Source organism: Naumovozyma castellii, chromosome 1 (genome assembly GCF_000237345.1).
Source record: "Naumovozyma castellii chromosome 1, complete genome".
In the NCBI taxonomy this organism is placed as follows: Eukaryota; Fungi; Ascomycota; class Saccharomycetes; order Saccharomycetales; family Saccharomycetaceae; genus Naumovozyma; species Naumovozyma castellii.
In genome coordinates, this window is record NC_016491.1 from 1370424 (window position 1) to 1389076 (window position 18653).

General features: G+C 36.6%; 9 protein-coding genes and 2 non-coding genes across 11 annotated transcripts; 7 read left to right on the forward strand and 4 right to left on the reverse strand.

The window, feature by feature from the left end:
* Positions 1–104: 104 nt before the first annotated feature.
* PBP1 (Pbp1p) lies at positions 105–2312 on the forward strand (the record flags this gene model as incomplete). Its single annotated transcript, XM_003673582.1, has 1 exon — positions 105–2312. One exon carries the CDS (start codon positions 105–107, stop codon positions 2310–2312), a length of 2208 nt encoding a protein of 735 aa, XP_003673630.1.
* A 421-nt stretch (positions 2313–2733) lies between these two features.
* On the forward strand, positions 2734–4290 carry ATF2 (alcohol O-acetyltransferase; the record flags this gene model as incomplete). Its single annotated transcript, XM_003673583.1, has 1 exon — positions 2734–4290. The coding sequence occupies one exon, from the start codon at positions 2734–2736 to the stop codon at positions 4288–4290; it is 1557 nt and encodes a 518-aa protein (XP_003673631.1).
* A 574-nt stretch (positions 4291–4864) lies between these two features.
* ERG1 (squalene monooxygenase) lies at positions 4865–6343 on the forward strand (the record flags this gene model as incomplete). The annotated part of the gene is made up of 1 exon (XM_003673584.1): positions 4865–6343. One exon carries the CDS (start codon positions 4865–4867, stop codon positions 6341–6343), a length of 1479 nt encoding a protein of 492 aa, XP_003673632.1.
* Positions 6344–6574: 231 nt separating this feature from the next.
* CBP4 (Cbp4p) lies at positions 6575–7039 on the forward strand (the record flags this gene model as incomplete). Its single annotated transcript, XM_003673585.1, has 1 exon — positions 6575–7039. One exon carries the CDS (start codon positions 6575–6577, stop codon positions 7037–7039), a length of 465 nt encoding a protein of 154 aa, XP_003673633.1.
* Positions 7040–7281: 242 nt separating this feature from the next.
* NCAS0Atrna8G lies at positions 7282–7352 on the reverse strand. Its single transcript has one exon. It is a non-coding gene; the product is annotated as a tRNA-Gly (tRNA).
* Positions 7353–7576: 224 nt separating this feature from the next.
* NCAS0A06950 (NAD(P)H-dependent oxidoreductase) lies at positions 7577–8383 on the reverse strand (the record flags this gene model as incomplete). Its single annotated transcript, XM_003673586.1, has 1 exon — positions 7577–8383. One exon carries the CDS (start codon positions 8381–8383, stop codon positions 7577–7579), a length of 807 nt encoding a protein of 268 aa, XP_003673634.1.
* A 360-nt stretch (positions 8384–8743) lies between these two features.
* Positions 8744–9532, reverse strand: NCAS0A06960 (NAD(P)H-dependent oxidoreductase; the record flags this gene model as incomplete). Its single annotated transcript, XM_003673587.1, has 1 exon — positions 8744–9532. One exon carries the CDS (start codon positions 9530–9532, stop codon positions 8744–8746), a length of 789 nt encoding a protein of 262 aa, XP_003673635.1.
* Positions 9533–10872: 1340 nt separating this feature from the next.
* Positions 10873–10954, forward strand: NCAS0Atrna10S. Its single transcript has one exon. It is a non-coding gene; the product is annotated as a tRNA-Ser (tRNA).
* A 186-nt stretch (positions 10955–11140) lies between these two features.
* On the forward strand, positions 11141–11905 carry YIP1 (transporter YIP1; the record flags this gene model as incomplete). Its single annotated transcript, XM_003673588.1, has 1 exon — positions 11141–11905. One exon carries the CDS (start codon positions 11141–11143, stop codon positions 11903–11905), a length of 765 nt encoding a protein of 254 aa, XP_003673636.1.
* A 219-nt stretch (positions 11906–12124) lies between these two features.
* On the forward strand, positions 12125–13855 carry MSM1 (methionine--tRNA ligase MSM1; the record flags this gene model as incomplete). Its single annotated transcript, XM_003673589.1, has 1 exon — positions 12125–13855. The coding sequence occupies one exon, from the start codon at positions 12125–12127 to the stop codon at positions 13853–13855; it is 1731 nt and encodes a 576-aa protein (XP_003673637.1).
* A 199-nt stretch (positions 13856–14054) lies between these two features.
* PSD2 (phosphatidylserine decarboxylase 2) lies at positions 14055–17435 on the reverse strand (the record flags this gene model as incomplete). Its single annotated transcript, XM_003673590.1, has 1 exon — positions 14055–17435. One exon carries the CDS (start codon positions 17433–17435, stop codon positions 14055–14057), a length of 3381 nt encoding a protein of 1126 aa, XP_003673638.1.
* Positions 17436–18653: the final 1218 nt, after the last annotated feature.

Here is an 18653-nt window from a genome sequence, read left to right on the forward strand (position 1 = left end):
AAGTAACCTTCATCTTGAAAAAACATTATTAATTGACGTTGGAATCCACCCCATTGTAGTCAATTCTGCGTGTTGCACCTCCGGTAATAGACACATATTACACAATGAAAGGCAATTTCAGTGCTAACAAGAAGAAGGACTTTGCCAACGGCAAGAAACTTCCCACAGGCGTCAATAATACTACATTCTCTGAATCCCCCGAAGTTACCAAATCCTTCAATGATAGATTCAATTATTTACTTACCAACGGTATCGGTTCTAACGTCACCGTCACAGTGAACTCGGGAATGCAATATGAAGGTATCCTTAGCGCTTGCAATTTGGAATCCCCCAATGGAATTGACGTCGTCTTGCAATATCCTAAGATTATCCACGCTGCTGATCATGATGATGTCGACGCATTGCGTGCTGCCTTGAAGAAGACTCTATTGATTAATGGCGATGATGTCGCTGAATTGGAATTAAAGAACGTTGATCTCACTCTAGATGAGAAATACGAGACAGAATCGCCAATTGAAAAGGATTCAGTCGTGGAAGAAACTGTACCAACTACAAATGCACCACAAGCAGCTGCTACATCCGCAACTAAGTTTAAAACTGACGTTGATATTTCACGCAGAGAATTTAAAGAACGTGAATTACAAAGATGGACCCCGGATGGCGATACTGCCGCCTTTGATTCATCATCTGCTCAAACTTTAGAAGAATCTTCGAGCACTTGGGATCAATTTGCTGTTAATGAAAAAAAATTTGGTGTGAAATCCACTTTTGATGAGCATTTCTACACTACAAAGATTAATAAGAATGATCCCCAATATCAGCAAAGATTAAAGGAAGCTGATAAGATTGCTAAAGAAATTGAAAGCCAAAATACCTTTGGGAACGTTCATTTAGCTGAAGATAGAGGGGTTATCATTGATGATTCAGGAATGGATGAGGAAGATTTGTATTCAGGTGTTGACAGAAGAGGTGATGAATTGTTAGCCTCTTTGAAAACAAACGCTAAACCAGTTACCACTAAGCCAAATAAGTATGTCCCTCCAACTTTAAGAACTCAACCACATCATATGGATCCTGCTATCATTTCATCTACCTCTCAAACAACTAAGACAACCACTACCACTACCACTACTACGTCTCCTTCGAATGTTACTTCCAAGGCTACTGTAGTTCCTAAACCAACAAATGGTCCAATTTCCAAAAGTAAAGAACAACCAAAAGCAGTTGCAGGCGATAATCATAAGGCTTCATCCAAGAAGGCTGCCCAACTTGAAGAATTAAGAAAATTCTCTCAGAAGTTCAAAGTTCCATACGATGTACCAAAGGATATGAATGATATTTACAGAAGAAGTTCTGAAAGTACTCCAACTCCTGCAGCAATTGAATCAACAAAGGGTAATACCAAGTCAGGAACACCTTCTTCACCAAATTCCTCAAAAACTGAAACAAAGGCTGCACAATCTTCTAAGACTGCCGTTCACTCTAAGAAACGTAACCCAGGGTCTTTCTTTGGCCATAAGAAGCCTACCGCTAATGTGTCTAAGAAGGACTTATTTAAGAAAAACTTCAATATTTTCCTTAAATCAAAGGAATCCTACGATAAAAAGAAAGAAGAAGCCAAAAATAATGAATCCAGTGAAACTAAGAGTATGGAACCATTCTTTATTGAAAAACCGTATTTTACAGCTCCAACTTGGCCCAATACCATCGAAAAATCCTATAAAACATTATTCCCTGATCAAAAGAAACTAGTTCAACGTGCGCAAAGAAAAATGCAACAACGTCAAATGAATCCAATGTCTATGGGTCCATCTCTTGCTAATCCACACATGGGCGTTAGTATGGGTGGAATGATGGGATTCCCCATGGGTCCCACACCAACCAGTCCAAACCAAATGATGAATGCCAGTTTCGCTAACTCAATGGGGATGTATATGCCATTCCAACCTCAACCAATGTTCTATCCTGGCATGCCACCGATGATGACACCAGGTGCGACGGGCACCGGTGCTGTAAGTAAAGAAGGTTTAGATTCAGGTTCAAGCCCTTCACCACAGGCTGCTTCCCCTCATATACCACCCGCTTATATGGCAGGTGCTCCTGGTAACCAAGCCATGGGTGGATTTGGATATCCTGGAGCCATGCCATTCCAAGGCATGATGGGAGGTAACGTTGCCCCAAACGGTATGCCAAGACAAAATTACCATCAAGGTCACGGCCATCACAATCACCACAACCCTAATAATCATCGTAACCGTCATAATAACAACAATAACAATGGTAATGCTAAGAACCAGACAGAAAATCAATGATTGGTCTACCAAGGGTAAATGATTCATTCTTACATAACGTTACGTATATATTTTAACGAATTTTTTTTATTATACTTTCCTTTTCGATGTTCAGCTTTCTAATTCAATTAGTATGATAGAATTTGAGACATTATTGTTCTTTTTTCTGCGACGCCGAAATTTCCTCGAAGTCTCTTGAAATTAAATGACGAAGAGTCGTTTACCAATACTCGTATAGAAAACCTCAGTTTAAAAATAAGATAGAACCCTGGCAGCACAGAATTACTTTGTGTGTCAATGACGTTAAGATTTTTCGAAATGCTGTTGTACAATGTTATGAAGGCTAACCATTTGAACTCAGCCATAAACTGACAGATTCTCGACTATTGCTGTTGGAGCTCATTAATTTCAATAAGTCTTTCTTCTTTTGGAAACATCAACAATGACACAAGATCAAGTAACCCTAGACGAATACAAACCATACATTGCCGACGAATTAATTGAAAGAGGGCATGCTAGACGTATGGGTCATCTAGAAAATTATTTTGCTCTTTTACAAAGACAAAAACTATATACTAATTTCTCCATCTACGGTGAATTGAACAAGGAAGTGAAAGACGTTGACCTTACACGGGCGTTAAGGAGCATTATTTTCAAAAATCCGATTTTGGCCCATACTATTGTACCTAAGAAGTATCCTGATCAAGAGCCATTTTACCAAAGCGAGGAATATTTGAATGCCCCTTATCCTGAGCATGATTTCATTAAAGTTTTACCTAAATTATCACTTTCTGATATTCTTATCAATGAACAGGAGGAATTTCGAGAAATTGTAGATGATATATTAACTCAATTTAAAGAAGCTAATGGGGTCATTACACCAGATATTATGAAGGCAGTTGCATATGTTATAATCCCCATCTGTGACCCTTCAAGACCAAATTGGAGATTATTTAGGTTATCACCAACGAAGTTTTTCTATATTAGTAATCATTGCACATCAGATGCAATTAGTGGTGTGAATATATTCCAAGATATCTGCACTGAACTGTCACAAAATGATGAAGAACCCTTTAGGGACGATTTACAAATTTTCAATTATGAGGAAGATTGGGAATCATTCCACAAGATATATATCCCAATTACAGATATAATTGAATATCGTCCTGCTCTAACTTCGCTACCGAAAATAATTGCTTCAGCGTTAGTGAAAGGCTTCTTGAATTACAGAAATTGGCCCACAGAACTGACTTCCACAAATGACAAGGGTATACCTTTTGACTTCAACATTATAACCTTCACTAATGATGAAGTAAATTCCATCAGGGAGACTGTCAAAAAATACAATTGTACTTTTACCCCATTTCTACAAGCTTGCTGGTTCGTAGCCATGTTCAATAACGGTAAGATCTTCCACATGGATTCATGGAGAGAATGGGGGCTTGATGTAGCCATTCCAAGTAATTCGCGAAGATTCCTAGCTGATGAAGAATTAAAAGATATTTATAAGTATGGTTCCAACGTTGGTGGATTGCATTACACGCATTTAATCTCCTCGTTTAATATTCAACTAGATGAGAAGGAGAAGTTTTGGGATTTAGTACAATATTATCAAGATGGCTATACGAAATCGTATGAAAATGGTGATCACTTCAGTGGTCTGGGGTTATTAATGATGGACGGACTCGTCAAGAGACAAAATATCGATAAAGTCATATCCTCTGATTACCTACACAAGACTCGTGCTGGTGTACTATTCAGCAATGCAGGCTTTTTCCCACAGGACAGGACGCAAGCGTACCACGTCAATGATTTGCTTTTCACACAGAGTCAAGGAGCCATGAAGTTTTCCTTTGGGCTAAATATTGCTACTACCAACATTGGAGGAATGAATATTGCCATAAACGTGGCGCAAGGAACGTTTGACGATGAGGAGGGGATCATTGACCTCAGCCAGGATTTCTACCGTAACATCAAGAGCTTCTCAAATATTGCTTAATAGGGGCCATACGTATATAAATAAACGCATGTAAATATATTACACAAACTCGTTCTAGTACCAGATCCCCGCTCCCACGACAGACTTGTACGTAATTTGCTTATAAACTACCTGTGTATTTATCTCATCGACAGCTCATCAAGATCGTTTACGGGCAACGAAGGTTCCTGTCGCGAGAATTTTACCGGTATATACAGACGTCTTTACGAGCTAGAGGACAACGCCAAGAGGACAGTCAGACAGTAAGTGCTAGTTGTACGTAGAGTATCCAGTTTCATCAGCAGCATGCCATATGACTGTTTCCTGTGTTCCGATAACAGAGGCTGTGTTGCTGTCCACGTAGCTTAGAGCTTCTTCGGAGACAAAACATCAATCGTTTGTGAGCTTCGTTCGTACCTACCTCATTGCACACAACCTGTCAAAATATCACGCGTACCTTACAACAAGAGCATCGAGATATAAAACAATAGCGTATTTGTTTCTTTTGCTACTTAGGAATCTTGTCATATTTTCAACTTCCAAAACTGACTAAAACATACAAACATACAAACACATATATATATACAAAGCAACAATGACTGACGCCAGCTTGACAAATGCAGACAACTCAATCACATACGATGCCATTGTGGTCGGTGCCGGTGTCATAGGTCCCTGTGTAGCCACCGGTTTGGCAAGAAAGGGAAAGAAGGTTCTTATTGTCGAGAGAGATTGGGCCATGCCTGATAGAATTGTTGGTGAATTGATGCAACCAGGTGGGGTGAGAGCCTTAGAGAGTCTGGGGATGGTTCAAGCTATTAACAACATAGATGCTTATCCAGTGACTGGGTATACTGTGTTCTTCAATGGCGAGAAAGTGGATATTCCATACCCTTACAAGGCCGATGTTGGTCCAGTCGAGAAATTGAAAGATTTGGTTAAAGATGGTAACGATAAGGTCATTGATGATGACTTGATTCGTGTAAAGGATTATGAAAATGGTGAGAGAGAAAGAGGTGTTGCGTTCGTGCATGGTAAATTCTTGAATAATTTAAGGGCCATTACAGCCAAGGAGAAAAATGTTACTCGTCTTCAAGGGAATGTTATCGAAATCTTGAAAAATGCCACTAATGAAGTTGTCGGTGCTAAAGTGGACATTGAAGGTCGTGGTAAAGTGAACTTTAAGGGTCATTTAACTTTTATTTGTGATGGTATCTTCTCTCATTTCAGAACAGAACTGAACCCTAACCATGTCCCAACTGTGGGATCTTCATTCGTTGGTATGTCCCTTTTCAACGCCAAGGTACCAGCACCAATGCATGGTCATGTTATTTTGGGTTCTAAACATATGCCAATCCTAGTTTATCAAATCAGTCCACAAGAGACTAGAATTCTTTGTGCATACAATTCTCCAAAATTACCAGGTGATATTAAGAGTTGGATGATTAATAATGTCCAACCTTTCATTCCAGAAACTCTTCGTCCATCATTTGATGATGCCTTACAACAAGGTAAATTCAGATCTATGCCAAACTCATATTTACCAGCAAGAAAAAACGATGTCACTGGTCTTTGTCTAATTGGTGATTCTTTGAACATGAGACACCCATTGACAGGTGGTGGTATGACTGTTGGTTTGAACGATGTGGTGTTACTAATAAAGAAGATTGGCGATTTGGATTTCAGTGACCGTGAAACAGTTCTTGATGAATTATTAGATTATCATTTTGAAAGAAAGAGTTACGATACAGTCATTAATGTATTATCCATCGCATTATATTCCTTATTTGCAGCTGATAATAAGAATTTAAAGGATCTACAAAGAGGCTGTTTCAAATACTTCCAAAGGGGTGGGGATTGCGTGAAACTGCCGGTTGGTTTCTTATCAGGTGTTCTACCAAGACCTTTATTATTGACGAGAGTTTTCTTTGCTGTCGCCTTCTACACTATTTACTTGAAGTTTGAAGAAAGAGGCTTTATGGGGTTCCCTGTGGCTCTATTGGAGGGTATTATGATTCTCATCACTGCTATCAAAGTATTCACTCCCTTCTTATTCGGTGAATTCATTGGTTAAGAAGCTCTACAATCTTTATATTTATTCATTCATTATATCTGTATATTTAATATTATTGCTCCTATGATGGGTTGCGAGTTTTCTTTTCTGTCGCTATCGGGTCCGCTTTATACATTTAGGGCGGGACGTTCAATGAAGAATCATCATTGTCATAAAGATTCAGAAGAACCTAACGACTTCTTATTACAAACATAAGAAGTAATTTCCTGAAAAAAGAACAATACTCATAGAATGGAAAGACCACTCTGGTTTCGTTGGTTAAAAGTTTACGCCCTTGGTGGTGTCATCATAGGTTCAGGGGTACTTTTATTTAAATATACCACCCCTTCTGATGAACAATTGATCAAATCATTATCCCCTGAACTAAGACTGCAGTATGAAAAAGAGAGGAATTTACGTCAAGCTGAACAAGAAGAACTTATGAAGATTGTAAGGAATACTGCGGAAAGCAAGGATCCTATTTGGAAAACGGGACCTATACAGTCACCATGGGAGAGAAATCCAGCTGGTACAAGCGAAAATGGCAATGGTATTCAGAATATTGATGACCATTTCCAGAGACTAAATGCAGAGAAGGCTCAGAGAGAGGAGTTAGACAGGATTAGGCAAAAAATGGATACCTTAAAGCAAGATAGTCAAAGGAAGACGGAAAGTATCATAAATGGCAGGACTAAAAGTTGGTGGAAGTTCTGGTGATTGAATCTGGGAATGATGAAGAAGCAGTTCCCTGTTTAATATATTCTTTTATTTTTTTCGATGGATAACGAATAGTCGTCTTATCCCTCAAATGCATCTTGTAGTTGGTTTTTAAATCCATATATGTAAATAAAAACGTTTTATGAAAAAGTATAGCAACGTGAAGATACATATGGATCTCAATGCTAGCTTTCAGAAGGACTTAACGTTCACTCTAAAAAGTTAATAAATGAAAAAATAAATGCGCAAGCCGGGAATCGAACCCGGGGCCCAACGATGGCAACGTTGGATTTTACCACTAAACCACCTGCGCTTATTTTTATATTTTTTATTTACAAAAATGTAAACCATACCCATTATGGAAAATCATGAGACTGTCATAAAATTTTCTATTCCGAAGTTAGAATGATAGTAGTTCAAGGTAAGATATTGCAAACTGTATAGATAATACTACTTAATAATTTTTTTCTGTTCGACCTAGTCACTAAAAGATTTTTAAATTAAAAAAATATTTAGATAGATTTTTTACAAACTGCTCTATAGTGAGGTTTCTTCATTGTCCTTATTGATATGCATCTGGAAACCTGTCTCACCTGGTTGCTCGCGACCTTCTTTTAAAACTAAACTTGGAATGTCGTAATCACCAAAATTTTGCTTTCTATAATTAATTGGTTTAACACTTTGAACATTATCTAATTGATCACATAATCTTTTAGCAGTTGCATCAAGTTCCTTCCCTTCCTTGAGGCTCATGGTTCCATAAAGAACAAACGGTGGTAAGATATCAAACCCAACATAGAATAAGATACCATGCTGAATATGGTGCAAAATTTCATCCATGGTTCCATTAATACCTCTGTTGCTATAATGAGATTCCCAACCACCTGTAGTCACCATTAACATTGCTTTTTTACCCTCCATGATACCCTCACCGTAACGATCACCAAAATGTTTGTCGTTGTATTCACCTAATCCGAAACCAAACCCAAAGGCAAAGACTCTATCCACCCAACCTTTCATAATAGCGGGCATAGAAAACCACCACATGGGGAACTGTAAAACCACCAGGTCAGCCCATTTCATTTTTTCTTGTTCAGCAATGACATCTGAAGTAATGGTTTCCGAATAAAATGCCTCCGCGCCAGCTGCCATAAGATTCAATTTCTTATCCTTTGGGTATTGTGGAAAGTCTTCTCTAGATAGTTCTGATTTCCAATTCATGGCATACAAATCTGACACCTTAACTTCATCACCTTTGTCCTCGAAGTGCTTGACAGCGGTGTCTAGTAAGGCACCGTTTAAGGAATGGCGTTCTGGATGAGCAAAGACAATTAATACTTTCATTGTTGAATGGCTTTTTTTACATCTTGAAGCTAAAAGAATAGAACATGAATCGATGAGAAAACATGGCAAAACAAGTGATTATTTGTGTCTTTATATAATAATGCGGAGAATGTGAGGATCTATTGTCATTTTGTATTTTTTTTCAAGTTCGATGTGCATGGAAAATACTCGATGAGCTCTCCGTCCAAAAGCCGAGGAAATAACTGCTATTTCCGTGGGTCAGAGGCGGATATGGCAATCTCCGTCGCGACACACTGAAAGACATATTGAATAATATATATATATATATATAATATTCAATACTTGGAACAATAAAATTGGAACAATTCATATAAAATTACATCCATATAAAAATAAATACTAATCTTTTATAATATGGATATCATACCCAGTTTCACCAGGTTGTTCCAAACCTTCCTTTAATGTACAACCTGGAAGATTGTAATCACCGAAATTTTGCTTTCTATAATTAATTGGTTTGATGGTTTCAATATTCTTCAAAGTTTCCCTCAATTTCTTTGCCTCATTTTGAAAGACTTCCTCTGTAGCAGAGTCTGTCTTATAAGTTACAAATGGAGGTAAGACAGTCATACCTGTGAAAAACAAAAGACCATGATTAATTGTGAACAAGACATCATTAATTGGACCATTGATACCTCTTGCACTGTAATGCTCAACAGTTCCCCCGACAGTGGTAATGATCATTGCCTTTTTACCAGTAAGAACACCTTCACCATAACGATCACCGAAATGGGTGTCGGTGTATTCACCAGTACCATACCCAAACCCCAAACTAAACACCCTTTCTACCCAACCTTTCAGGAGGCAGGCATACCGAACCACCAAACTGGGAATTGTAAAATTAACAAATCTGCCCATTTGATTTTTTTCTTGTTCTTCAACAACATCCAAAGTCAATTTATTTCCATAGAAGGCCTTAGCAGAAGCAGCAGCCACTTGCAATCTTGTACCCTTTTCATGAGTGGCAGGAAAATCATCTTCATCAATTTGTGGTTTCCAGTGTTGTTTGTATAAATCGGACACTTTGACTTCGTGACCTTGGGATTTGAGCTGAGCGACTGTTTCCTTTAATAAGGAACCATTAAATGATTTCTCTTCTGGGTGTGCGAAAACGATAAATACTTTCATAATTGATGTTTGCTATTTTTTTTTGGTTCTTTTTTCTTTTCTGGTTGATGATATTATATATTGCAAGACATAATGATAAAAGGGAAAGATAGAACTACGAGATCACAAATCTATTAAATTGAAGTCCCTTTTATACGGATTCCCCTTCTGTATTACTTGCTCTCATGAAAGTCAATGAAGTTACGTAAATTAACTTCATCTAATTACTCAAAGGTTCTGTATCGATATGGATGGATGGATGAGCCGATCCCTTTCGGTTCAATATCGGAAGGGGCTGGGTCGGCGATCTAAGCAACGCAGAGAACGGGCGGACAAATGATTTGAAATTTGGAGCACTTCCTCGAAATCCCGGCACATGAGAGGATAAGAATATTCAAAATGTTCAAAAATGAGAAATGTTTCTTATCAAAAACTAAAGGTGAAGTAGAATAACAGCGATATACACCCCTGGGGCAGAATCAAGGGATGAGTAAGCCGCACAAGAATGGTCTTGACATGGGTTGATAATGCAACGTTCATATGAAGTTACGACGTTGCCTAAAATATTGCGGTATTATTTCCCGATAGGGAAATAATATTTAGTCACTGACTACAATCATTGTACTTTTGTGGCAAAACTAAGCCTTTTGTGACGATATTATTTCCTCCTTGAGCATTTATACCTTTCCTTTCAATAATCTTGGTACGAACGTATGGAAGAAATCTTCCTCTTAAACGTCATTCTGTCTTTCACCCATTGCCAGCTAAAGTTTCTTGTGGAATTACTATTTTCTTTTCGAAAAAAAGACGGTCTTGTGCACAACTTCTATAACACAGTTCGTTAAGATTACAATTTCGAGTTTCCTTGATACTTTTAAATGAGAATGGCGCTTATTCAACTGTTGATCTAATAGCCGGTAATATTTATTGCTTCTTTATTTTTCTACTCCCAAAAAATAGGCCCAGAGGAAAAAAATTTCTCAGACATTCCTTTAAATAAATTCCAATTCGATCCAGGCAAAATAGTTAAAAGAAGTTTTTAGTTATCATTAAGGTTGACTTTAAAAGTCAGTTAAAATAAAACTAATAGTGGCCGGAGAGGGCCGTTTTAAAACACGTTTAAACACCAATCGATTGCTAAAAAATACTTTATATATCTGTGTAAGGTTACGTTATCACGCTTCTCTACTAACCTCACCTCTATTTGTTTCTCTATCATTCAATATACTGGTGGCACCAATATCACCTATACCACTCTCGAAAAACACCCTTTTGGAATATAGTATAATATATTGTCGCCCACCCACATGATTTTAAACATTGAATTGGTAGGGCTCTCTACCAATCAATTTTTTATAGTTGGCAACTTGGCCGAGTGGTTAAGGCGAAAGATTAGAAATCTTTTGGGCTTTGCCCGCGCAGGTTCGAGTCCTGCAGTTGTCGTTATTTTTAATTTTAATTTTTGGCACATCGACAGGGTAACCAAGTGTTTATGGCATCAAATATTGATCGCTTGGAACAAATTTATGCCAGAATGAAGAAGAAACTGAATGCAACGGATCCAGTAATACTTAATTGAGCCATAAGGATCGATATACCCATCAAAGTTTTGTTTAATAAACCAGTAAGATGTCATTTTACAACAATGGAGTTCCAATGGGTGGTGCAGGAGCAGGTACAAATAATAGTGGCTTTTATCAACCTTCCACTCAATTTGCATTCCCACAAGGTTCTATGTCCTACCAAGGAAATGGTCAAATGAATGATGGTCCCGGTTCTGGTGCAATGGGTGTTGCCCCTGATCCATTACCCACCGGTATATTGAATGCTCTATCTACAAAGGGATACCCACACGAACCACCTCTATTAGAAGAAATTGGTATCAATTTCGATCATATCCTTACAAAAACCAAGATTGTTCTCATCCCAACTCGTTCCAGTAATGTAGTCTCTCAAGAAATATTGAATGATGCTGATTTGGCTGGTCCATTAATATTCTTCCTTCTCTTCGGGTTATCACTATTATTAGCAGGTAAAATCCATTTTGGTTACATCTATGGTGTGGCTTTATTTGGAACCGTTTCACTACATAATCTATCCAAACTGATGGGTAATAATCAAAATATGAACGCTAGTAAATTAAAATTCTTCAATACTGCATCGATCCTCGGATATTGTTTCTTACCACTATGTTTTCTAGCATTAATTGGAATGTTCCACTCATTAAACGATACTTTAGGCTACGTATTAGGGACTGTGTTTGTTCTATGGAGTACCTGGGCATCATCTGGCTTCTTGAACTCGTTATTACAACTACATAATGCTAGAGCTTTGATTGCTTACCCACTGTTGATTTTTTACAGTGTGTTCGCTCTAATGGCTATATTTGTATAATCCATACAATATCAATACTCATATAGAACAAGAATTTTAAACAGGCAAACGAATATAATCTCATTATATATTGTGTATATTGTTTTATATCTTCAATTGACAGTGCCGTCATTTTCAAGCATCCAAATCCTTTTCAATTTTACAATCAATTAAGGTCCGTGTTCGAGAAGAAACGAGTAATACACAGCAACCATTAATTTACCCCATAAGCAACAGACAATGCTGAGAGTAACAAGATCCTCGAGCTATCATGTTCGATATTACTCAGTTTTACCGAAAGTATCACATATAACCACGCCAATCTTTTACCCTAATGCAAAACCTCATCTAGGCCATCTTTACTCAAGTTTACTATGCGATGTATTCCATAGGTGGAACAAATTAAATGGAACCCCATCGTTATTAACCACAGGTACTGATGAGCATGGTTTGAAAATCCAAGCTGCTAGTGAAAAGAATGGATTTTCTGATCCTAAATTATTTGTTGATAAGTTATATAAGGAGTTTGTCTCTTTAGATACTGTATTCAATATCGATTTTACAAGATTCATCAGGACTACTGATCCAGATCACATTGAAAATGTAAAGCTACTTTGGGAATTATGTGAAAAAAATGGATTTATTTATCAGGGAACTCATAATGGCTGGTATTCCATCTCTGATGAAACTTTCTATCCCGAAACCAAAGTAATTAAAGATCCCAAAAATAAAGGGAAATATATTAACACAGAAAGTAACAATGAAGTTATCTATCAATCTGAAGTTAATTATTTCTTCAAATTGTCACAATTCAGGAATAAATTAATAGATCACATCTCTAATAACGAAGCCTTTATTTATCCCGCTTCCAAAAGGACAGAGATATTAAATGAATTGAAAAACACTGATTTGTCACAGGATTTATCAATATCACGACCTTCTTCAAGATTAAAATGGGGCATTGAAGTTCCTGGTGATTCAACTCAAAGAATATACGTATGGTTTGATGCTCTTTGCAATTATGTAACTTCCATTGGTGGGATTCAATCAGTTATTAGGGAAGCCCCATTAAATCAGACACCTTTACAACACAAGATTAATAATTCAACGATAACTCCAAACCAATGGTGGTGCAATACTACACATCTAATTGGAAAAGATATCGCCAGGTTCCATTGTATATATTGGCCTAGTTTTCTCATGGCTGCAGGATTGCCGTTGCCAAAACAAGTTGTGGTTCATAATCATTGGTTATGTAATGGTGTTAAAATGTCAAAGAGTTTAGGTAATGTAGTGGATCCCATTGAAATGGCAGATAAATATGGTGCTGACGTCGTTAGATGGTTCTTATTAGAAAATTCAAAGCTGGACGAAGATGGTGATTTCCAAGAGGATAAAGTTAAATCACTAAGAGGGTTACTCGTTTCTAAATGGGGGAATTTAATTAATAGATGTTGTGCTAAAAAATTTAGTATAAATAGAGCTGTCAACGAGTTTAATTCTGAGGGACAGTACAATTTGAGTGACAAGGATTTTATTAATTCGTTATTTGAGAATTCTGAGACAAATATATCAACCGACATAACCAAATTGATTACTGAACTAAATGATCTACCCCAGTTCATGAATGAAAAAATTGAACATTTTCACCCAGGTCTATTTCTGAGGAAGTGCTGGTCAATAATTAACGATGCCAACACCTTAATGCAGAATGGGACTCCGTGGAACAAGAATGGCCTACAACAGGATGCTTTAATATTTGTGTGTATGGAAGTATCGCGTATTCTGGCAATTCTATGCCAACCAATGGCGCCAGAGTTAACTCATAATCTTTTAGACTTTATGAATGTTGATAAGGATAAAAGAACTCTTCAATATGCACGCATCGGTTTTGACCAAACATACGGAAAGAGTTGTAATACACTGAATAAAGGTGTTCCCATAGCAAGAACCTTGAATAGTGAGGCATAAGTTCCCTCTTTGTTGGCATGAAACATATTCTCGAACTTATAAATAGTTTCCTGTAAATAAGCATGTTTTATAGTTTAAACAAGACTTTTGAACAACAATATATTTGTTTTCTGTTCATAATTACTTGTATATGATTATGCAGGTTTGTATATAAATATATGCAGTATGCTCTCCCGATGAATCGGCAGATCATTATATGTTATGGCACACTAGCACTCTTTTCGTCGTCATCGTAGTCTGAGGTTCCCAATGAATCTAAAGGATCATGCTCGATGAATTTCTCTAAAGCTCTATATTGCCATGGAACATTGCCAATATCTTCAGCATTCTCCTCAGTTACAGTGATACTACGCTTAATTTGTTCCAGTTGTTTAGAGTTCTTAATCTTGACACGTTGACGTCGATATTCTAAACTTTCTGGCGAATGTCCGATACTCATTCCAACCTTTACAAGAGTTTCAATTCCTTCGAGAGAATTCTTCAACAAGTCTGAATCAAATATAACACTTTTCGAGGGAACAACAAGAATAATGGTAGAACCACCAAATTTAAAGTAACCGACCTCTTGACCACGTTTAACCACGTCCCCTTCGTTAAGGGTCAGGACAATTGACCCGACCATCATTGCACCAACTGCAATCAAAAGCAAGGTTCCAAATTGGGGCGTTTTAATAGGAATAATAACTCGTACGTTTTCTCCAAAAACATCCAGACTACTCCGAACAGCCATTGGGTTAACTGTATAGTATTCACCTTCAATATAAATAGGTTTTCCAATTTTTCCATTGCATGGAGAATGAAACCTGTGATAATCCTGTGGTGCCAATCTAAATATCCCTAAGCTACAAGACTTATCATTGAATACTTCTGAATGGAAGCCCCTTGTCAATCGAGATATAGAAAACTTATCCCCTTTAACCCAGATCTCTTTGGATTTATGAACACTTGAAAACATCGCACATCTTGAATCTGCTGGCGATACTAGTACGGTATCATTGTCACCTTCAGGTGTTCTACTTCCAGCTTTCAGTTTTCGATAAAAAAATTCATTGAATGTCTTGAATTCAACTTCTTCACATTGTGAGAGATCCAACGAATGAAACTTAATGAACGGCTCTATATTTTTGATTGAAGATGGACTATCGAATTTCTTTCCCTGACGCACAGACATTGTCTTCAAAAGGTTCTTGAACTTCTTGGATTCAGTACCCTTACCGTTGTAGATTACACGCATACCCAATTTAACATGAGCACTAATCTTTTCATCAATAATTACACCTGTGTCTCTATCTTCCACCAATATATTAGCATTATTAGAGCCCAACACATAATTACCATAGGTTAACTTTATCAACATCTTTGAGAACCATCGTTTTGAGGCAAATGCAGTAGACACGTACGATACTTTTCTAAGTTTATGATTACCTGAGAATGTACATATGGCAAAATGTGTTATAAGATCATTTTCTAATACCAATTTGGAGTTTCGAGAAGGTCTCGTTGCCTTACAAGACTTCAAACATCTTGGACATCGCCAGACGTTTCTAAAGTCGATTGATTTGTTCCAACTCTGGAGACCCTCAATCAACTGTTGCCTTGTTATAGTATCACCAGTCCATGCCACCTTTCCAAAATGTTTAAAGAAATCTACGGCATCTTGATCTGTAAATGAGCCTAGTCTTTCGAAAAACAAAATTAACTCAATAATATCAAATGTTTCTTTCTTTGCACCATTTGGAACCGACTTCTGCCAAAAGTTCTCTTTTAGTTGATTATAGGGTACAAACTGCATTTCTATAGTGAGCACCGCTTCCTTCCTATCTTTAGGTGCAGAATCACTTGTAATTTTCAGGGGTAACTTATACGTTTTCCAAGTACATGCATCGCCTTGTTCTTTCATCATATCTATCCATGACAAAGTACACTCTGCTACTTCATCGTTATAAGAAAACGAATCTTTATCCATTACTTTGAAATAAAACCCATGATTTGTCTCTGTGGGATATACTTCAAATGCAGCATACTCGTTAAATGTAGGATTCAAAACATGCTTCTTACACGATGTTTTGAACACTCTTCTGCCAAATGTTGTTATCAGAAATGGATCCATTATATACGTGGTTCTTGATATCTTATTTTTCATAGGCGGCAGGTTTTCAATATTATCGAATTTAATGTACAATACACCAGATGCATGTATTCTTTTTGAAATATGAAAATTCATACTTGGATGATGACTCGAGATTGACATGGACCTTTTAGCTTTTTTCATTCTGGTTCTTTTTTTTAAATGCAGTAAGGTGTTTCCAATAGAATCAAAACTAATATCTGTAGTATCTTCCATCTCTTCATCATCTGTTCCTTCAGAAAAATTGTTAAACGATTCATATATGTTACCGACACCCTCCGTCGCCGAATTGGAAGAATTTGGAGTCACGACATCATACTCGTCTAACACTGTGACCATCGATTGTAAATCAAAACCTTTCTCTTTAATATCGAATAGATCATCTTTTGTAATTTCGTCATTTTCCTCTAAATTAAGGTCGATGGCATCTTCACCATCATCAATATTTTTAAGATCATTGTTAGAGCTTACCACAGATAAGATGTCATATTCGACATCCAAATCTTCTTCATCTACAATTAAGTCTGGATGAGAAGTAATGCTAACAACATCTGAAGAAGAAGATGAGTCAGTTCTAGAACCAGCGAGGTCGCTTTCAGAAACCACTTTTCTCGCATCATTATTTACAAGTTCAGAAAGTTTGGGATTCACCAAGGAGGTTTGCGACGATGTTACATCATGCATATACTTTTTATTTTCAAGATTATTCTCTAATTGATTTTTCCATTCGTTAAAAGATTGAAATACGGGTATTTTTTTGGAATTGGACTCCAATTTGAAACCCAACTGTATTTCTCCAATCCTATCATTAGCCATTGCCGTTTTTCTTTTTCTATCATAGACAGGATACCATGCTGGATGGACATCAAAATTATAGCTTGTAGTTGTATCTTTCTTCTTGAAAATATCAAAAAATGACAATCGGACTTCTCCAAGGTATAAATAGTTATTAGTCTTCGATGAATTTAATTCTTCCTGATCATCAAAATTATATCGATTTCTAAAGCTTGGAGAATCCCAACCACTAGGTGAAGGTGAGCCATTACTAGAATTGTAAATATTTTTCACACGTCCACTTCCTGACGGTGATGTCATTGTGTTTAGCGAAGCAGCACTAATTGACGGCGAGTTTAAAGCCATCGATGTAGCAGTTGCTGAAGTACTATGCGAATAGGGAGCCATTGTAGGCAATGCATCATATATTACAACTCGTAACCATTCAGATTTAGGATTTTTTGGCAATTTCAATTTCAATATTTGGTTCCACTTTGTATTAGAATTTTTCAATTTATTTGTCTTATTATGATAATATGTATTTGTAGTTACAAAACATATAGGATTACAATCGAATTTATTTATCACATCAATATTCTGCGCTTGTATGACATCAATTTTCAAAGTAAGGTTTGCATTATCTGATTGATGCTTCCCTCGATGCCCAATAAATCGCATTGTCTCTTAATGTGAGTAACCTCGAGGTTATCTTACGTATAATGAACCCAAAAAATCACTTTCCAAACAGGAGATCTCTCGACCTTTATCCTCTATACTTTAAAATGCTCACACTTCTATAATCATAGGATATTATTTTTTGCATCTTGGCTGAGTTTTGTTTACATTTTGGGATAATGGACCCAGAAAAACTTTTTTACCCTAATTATGGGTTACCATAAATATTTTTGCTCAAAATAACCCTTTTATTTTGTTTTTATCCCCTAAAGAATTTTCAATATAGTACCAACCCTAAAGATTTTTTTAAAATGGATTTTTTAAATTCTACATTTAGAAAAAAAGGATAGCTCGATGAACTGAACTTCATATAATTCAGTTTAAGGAATGGTTAAAGTAGAACTATTAATTATCAATCGCTAAAGTGCATTCAATTCTATTATATTGATTAACCAATAGTCTTTTTTATCGTTTAATCAAGGCAACGAGAACTAGCTAGTGATAGACAGACATATTTTATTATAATTTACAATGGGTAAAAGATTTTCAGAGTCCGCCGCAAAGAAGGCAGCTGGTATGGCTAAGAAGAGAGAGAATGAAAGGATTAAAGAACGAGCCCAAAGAGAACGAGATGAAGCCGAAGAAGCTGCCAAATGGAGTCAAGGTACAAGTAAGAGAAGTGAGAAGAAAATACTAGAAGAACAAAAGAGACAGGAAAAATTAAAGGCCAAACAAGAACGTGAAGCTTTATTAGCTGCTGAAGAAGCCGAGCTCGGTTCGAAAGGAAAAGGCAAGAAGAAGTAAGACGCATTTGACTGCTGTTTGCACATATTATCTATCATTTTGTGTTCTAATCCTTTAAACCTCAATCCTTTAATGACAACCAAATTGAATCTATTTCAAAATTTATCTCTCAAGAACTCTCTAATAATGCATCAATAAAAGAGTTATATTTAAATTTGTATGTAATATATTTATATACTTTAATACTATCATCACAACCACAAACCGTATTTACTGCTATACATATCTTTCTATAGATTTATATATAGAAACACATAGTGTGACCTATTTACTGATAGAATCGTAACTTAAATGCACGGATTACTACAATGAGCTTTACTCTTAATATATTGCCATTTCTATACAATAAGAAAAAAATAGTAAAGAAAAGTGCCTCTCAAATTATAGCTTGATTACTACGTTAGTTGACAAAAAAAA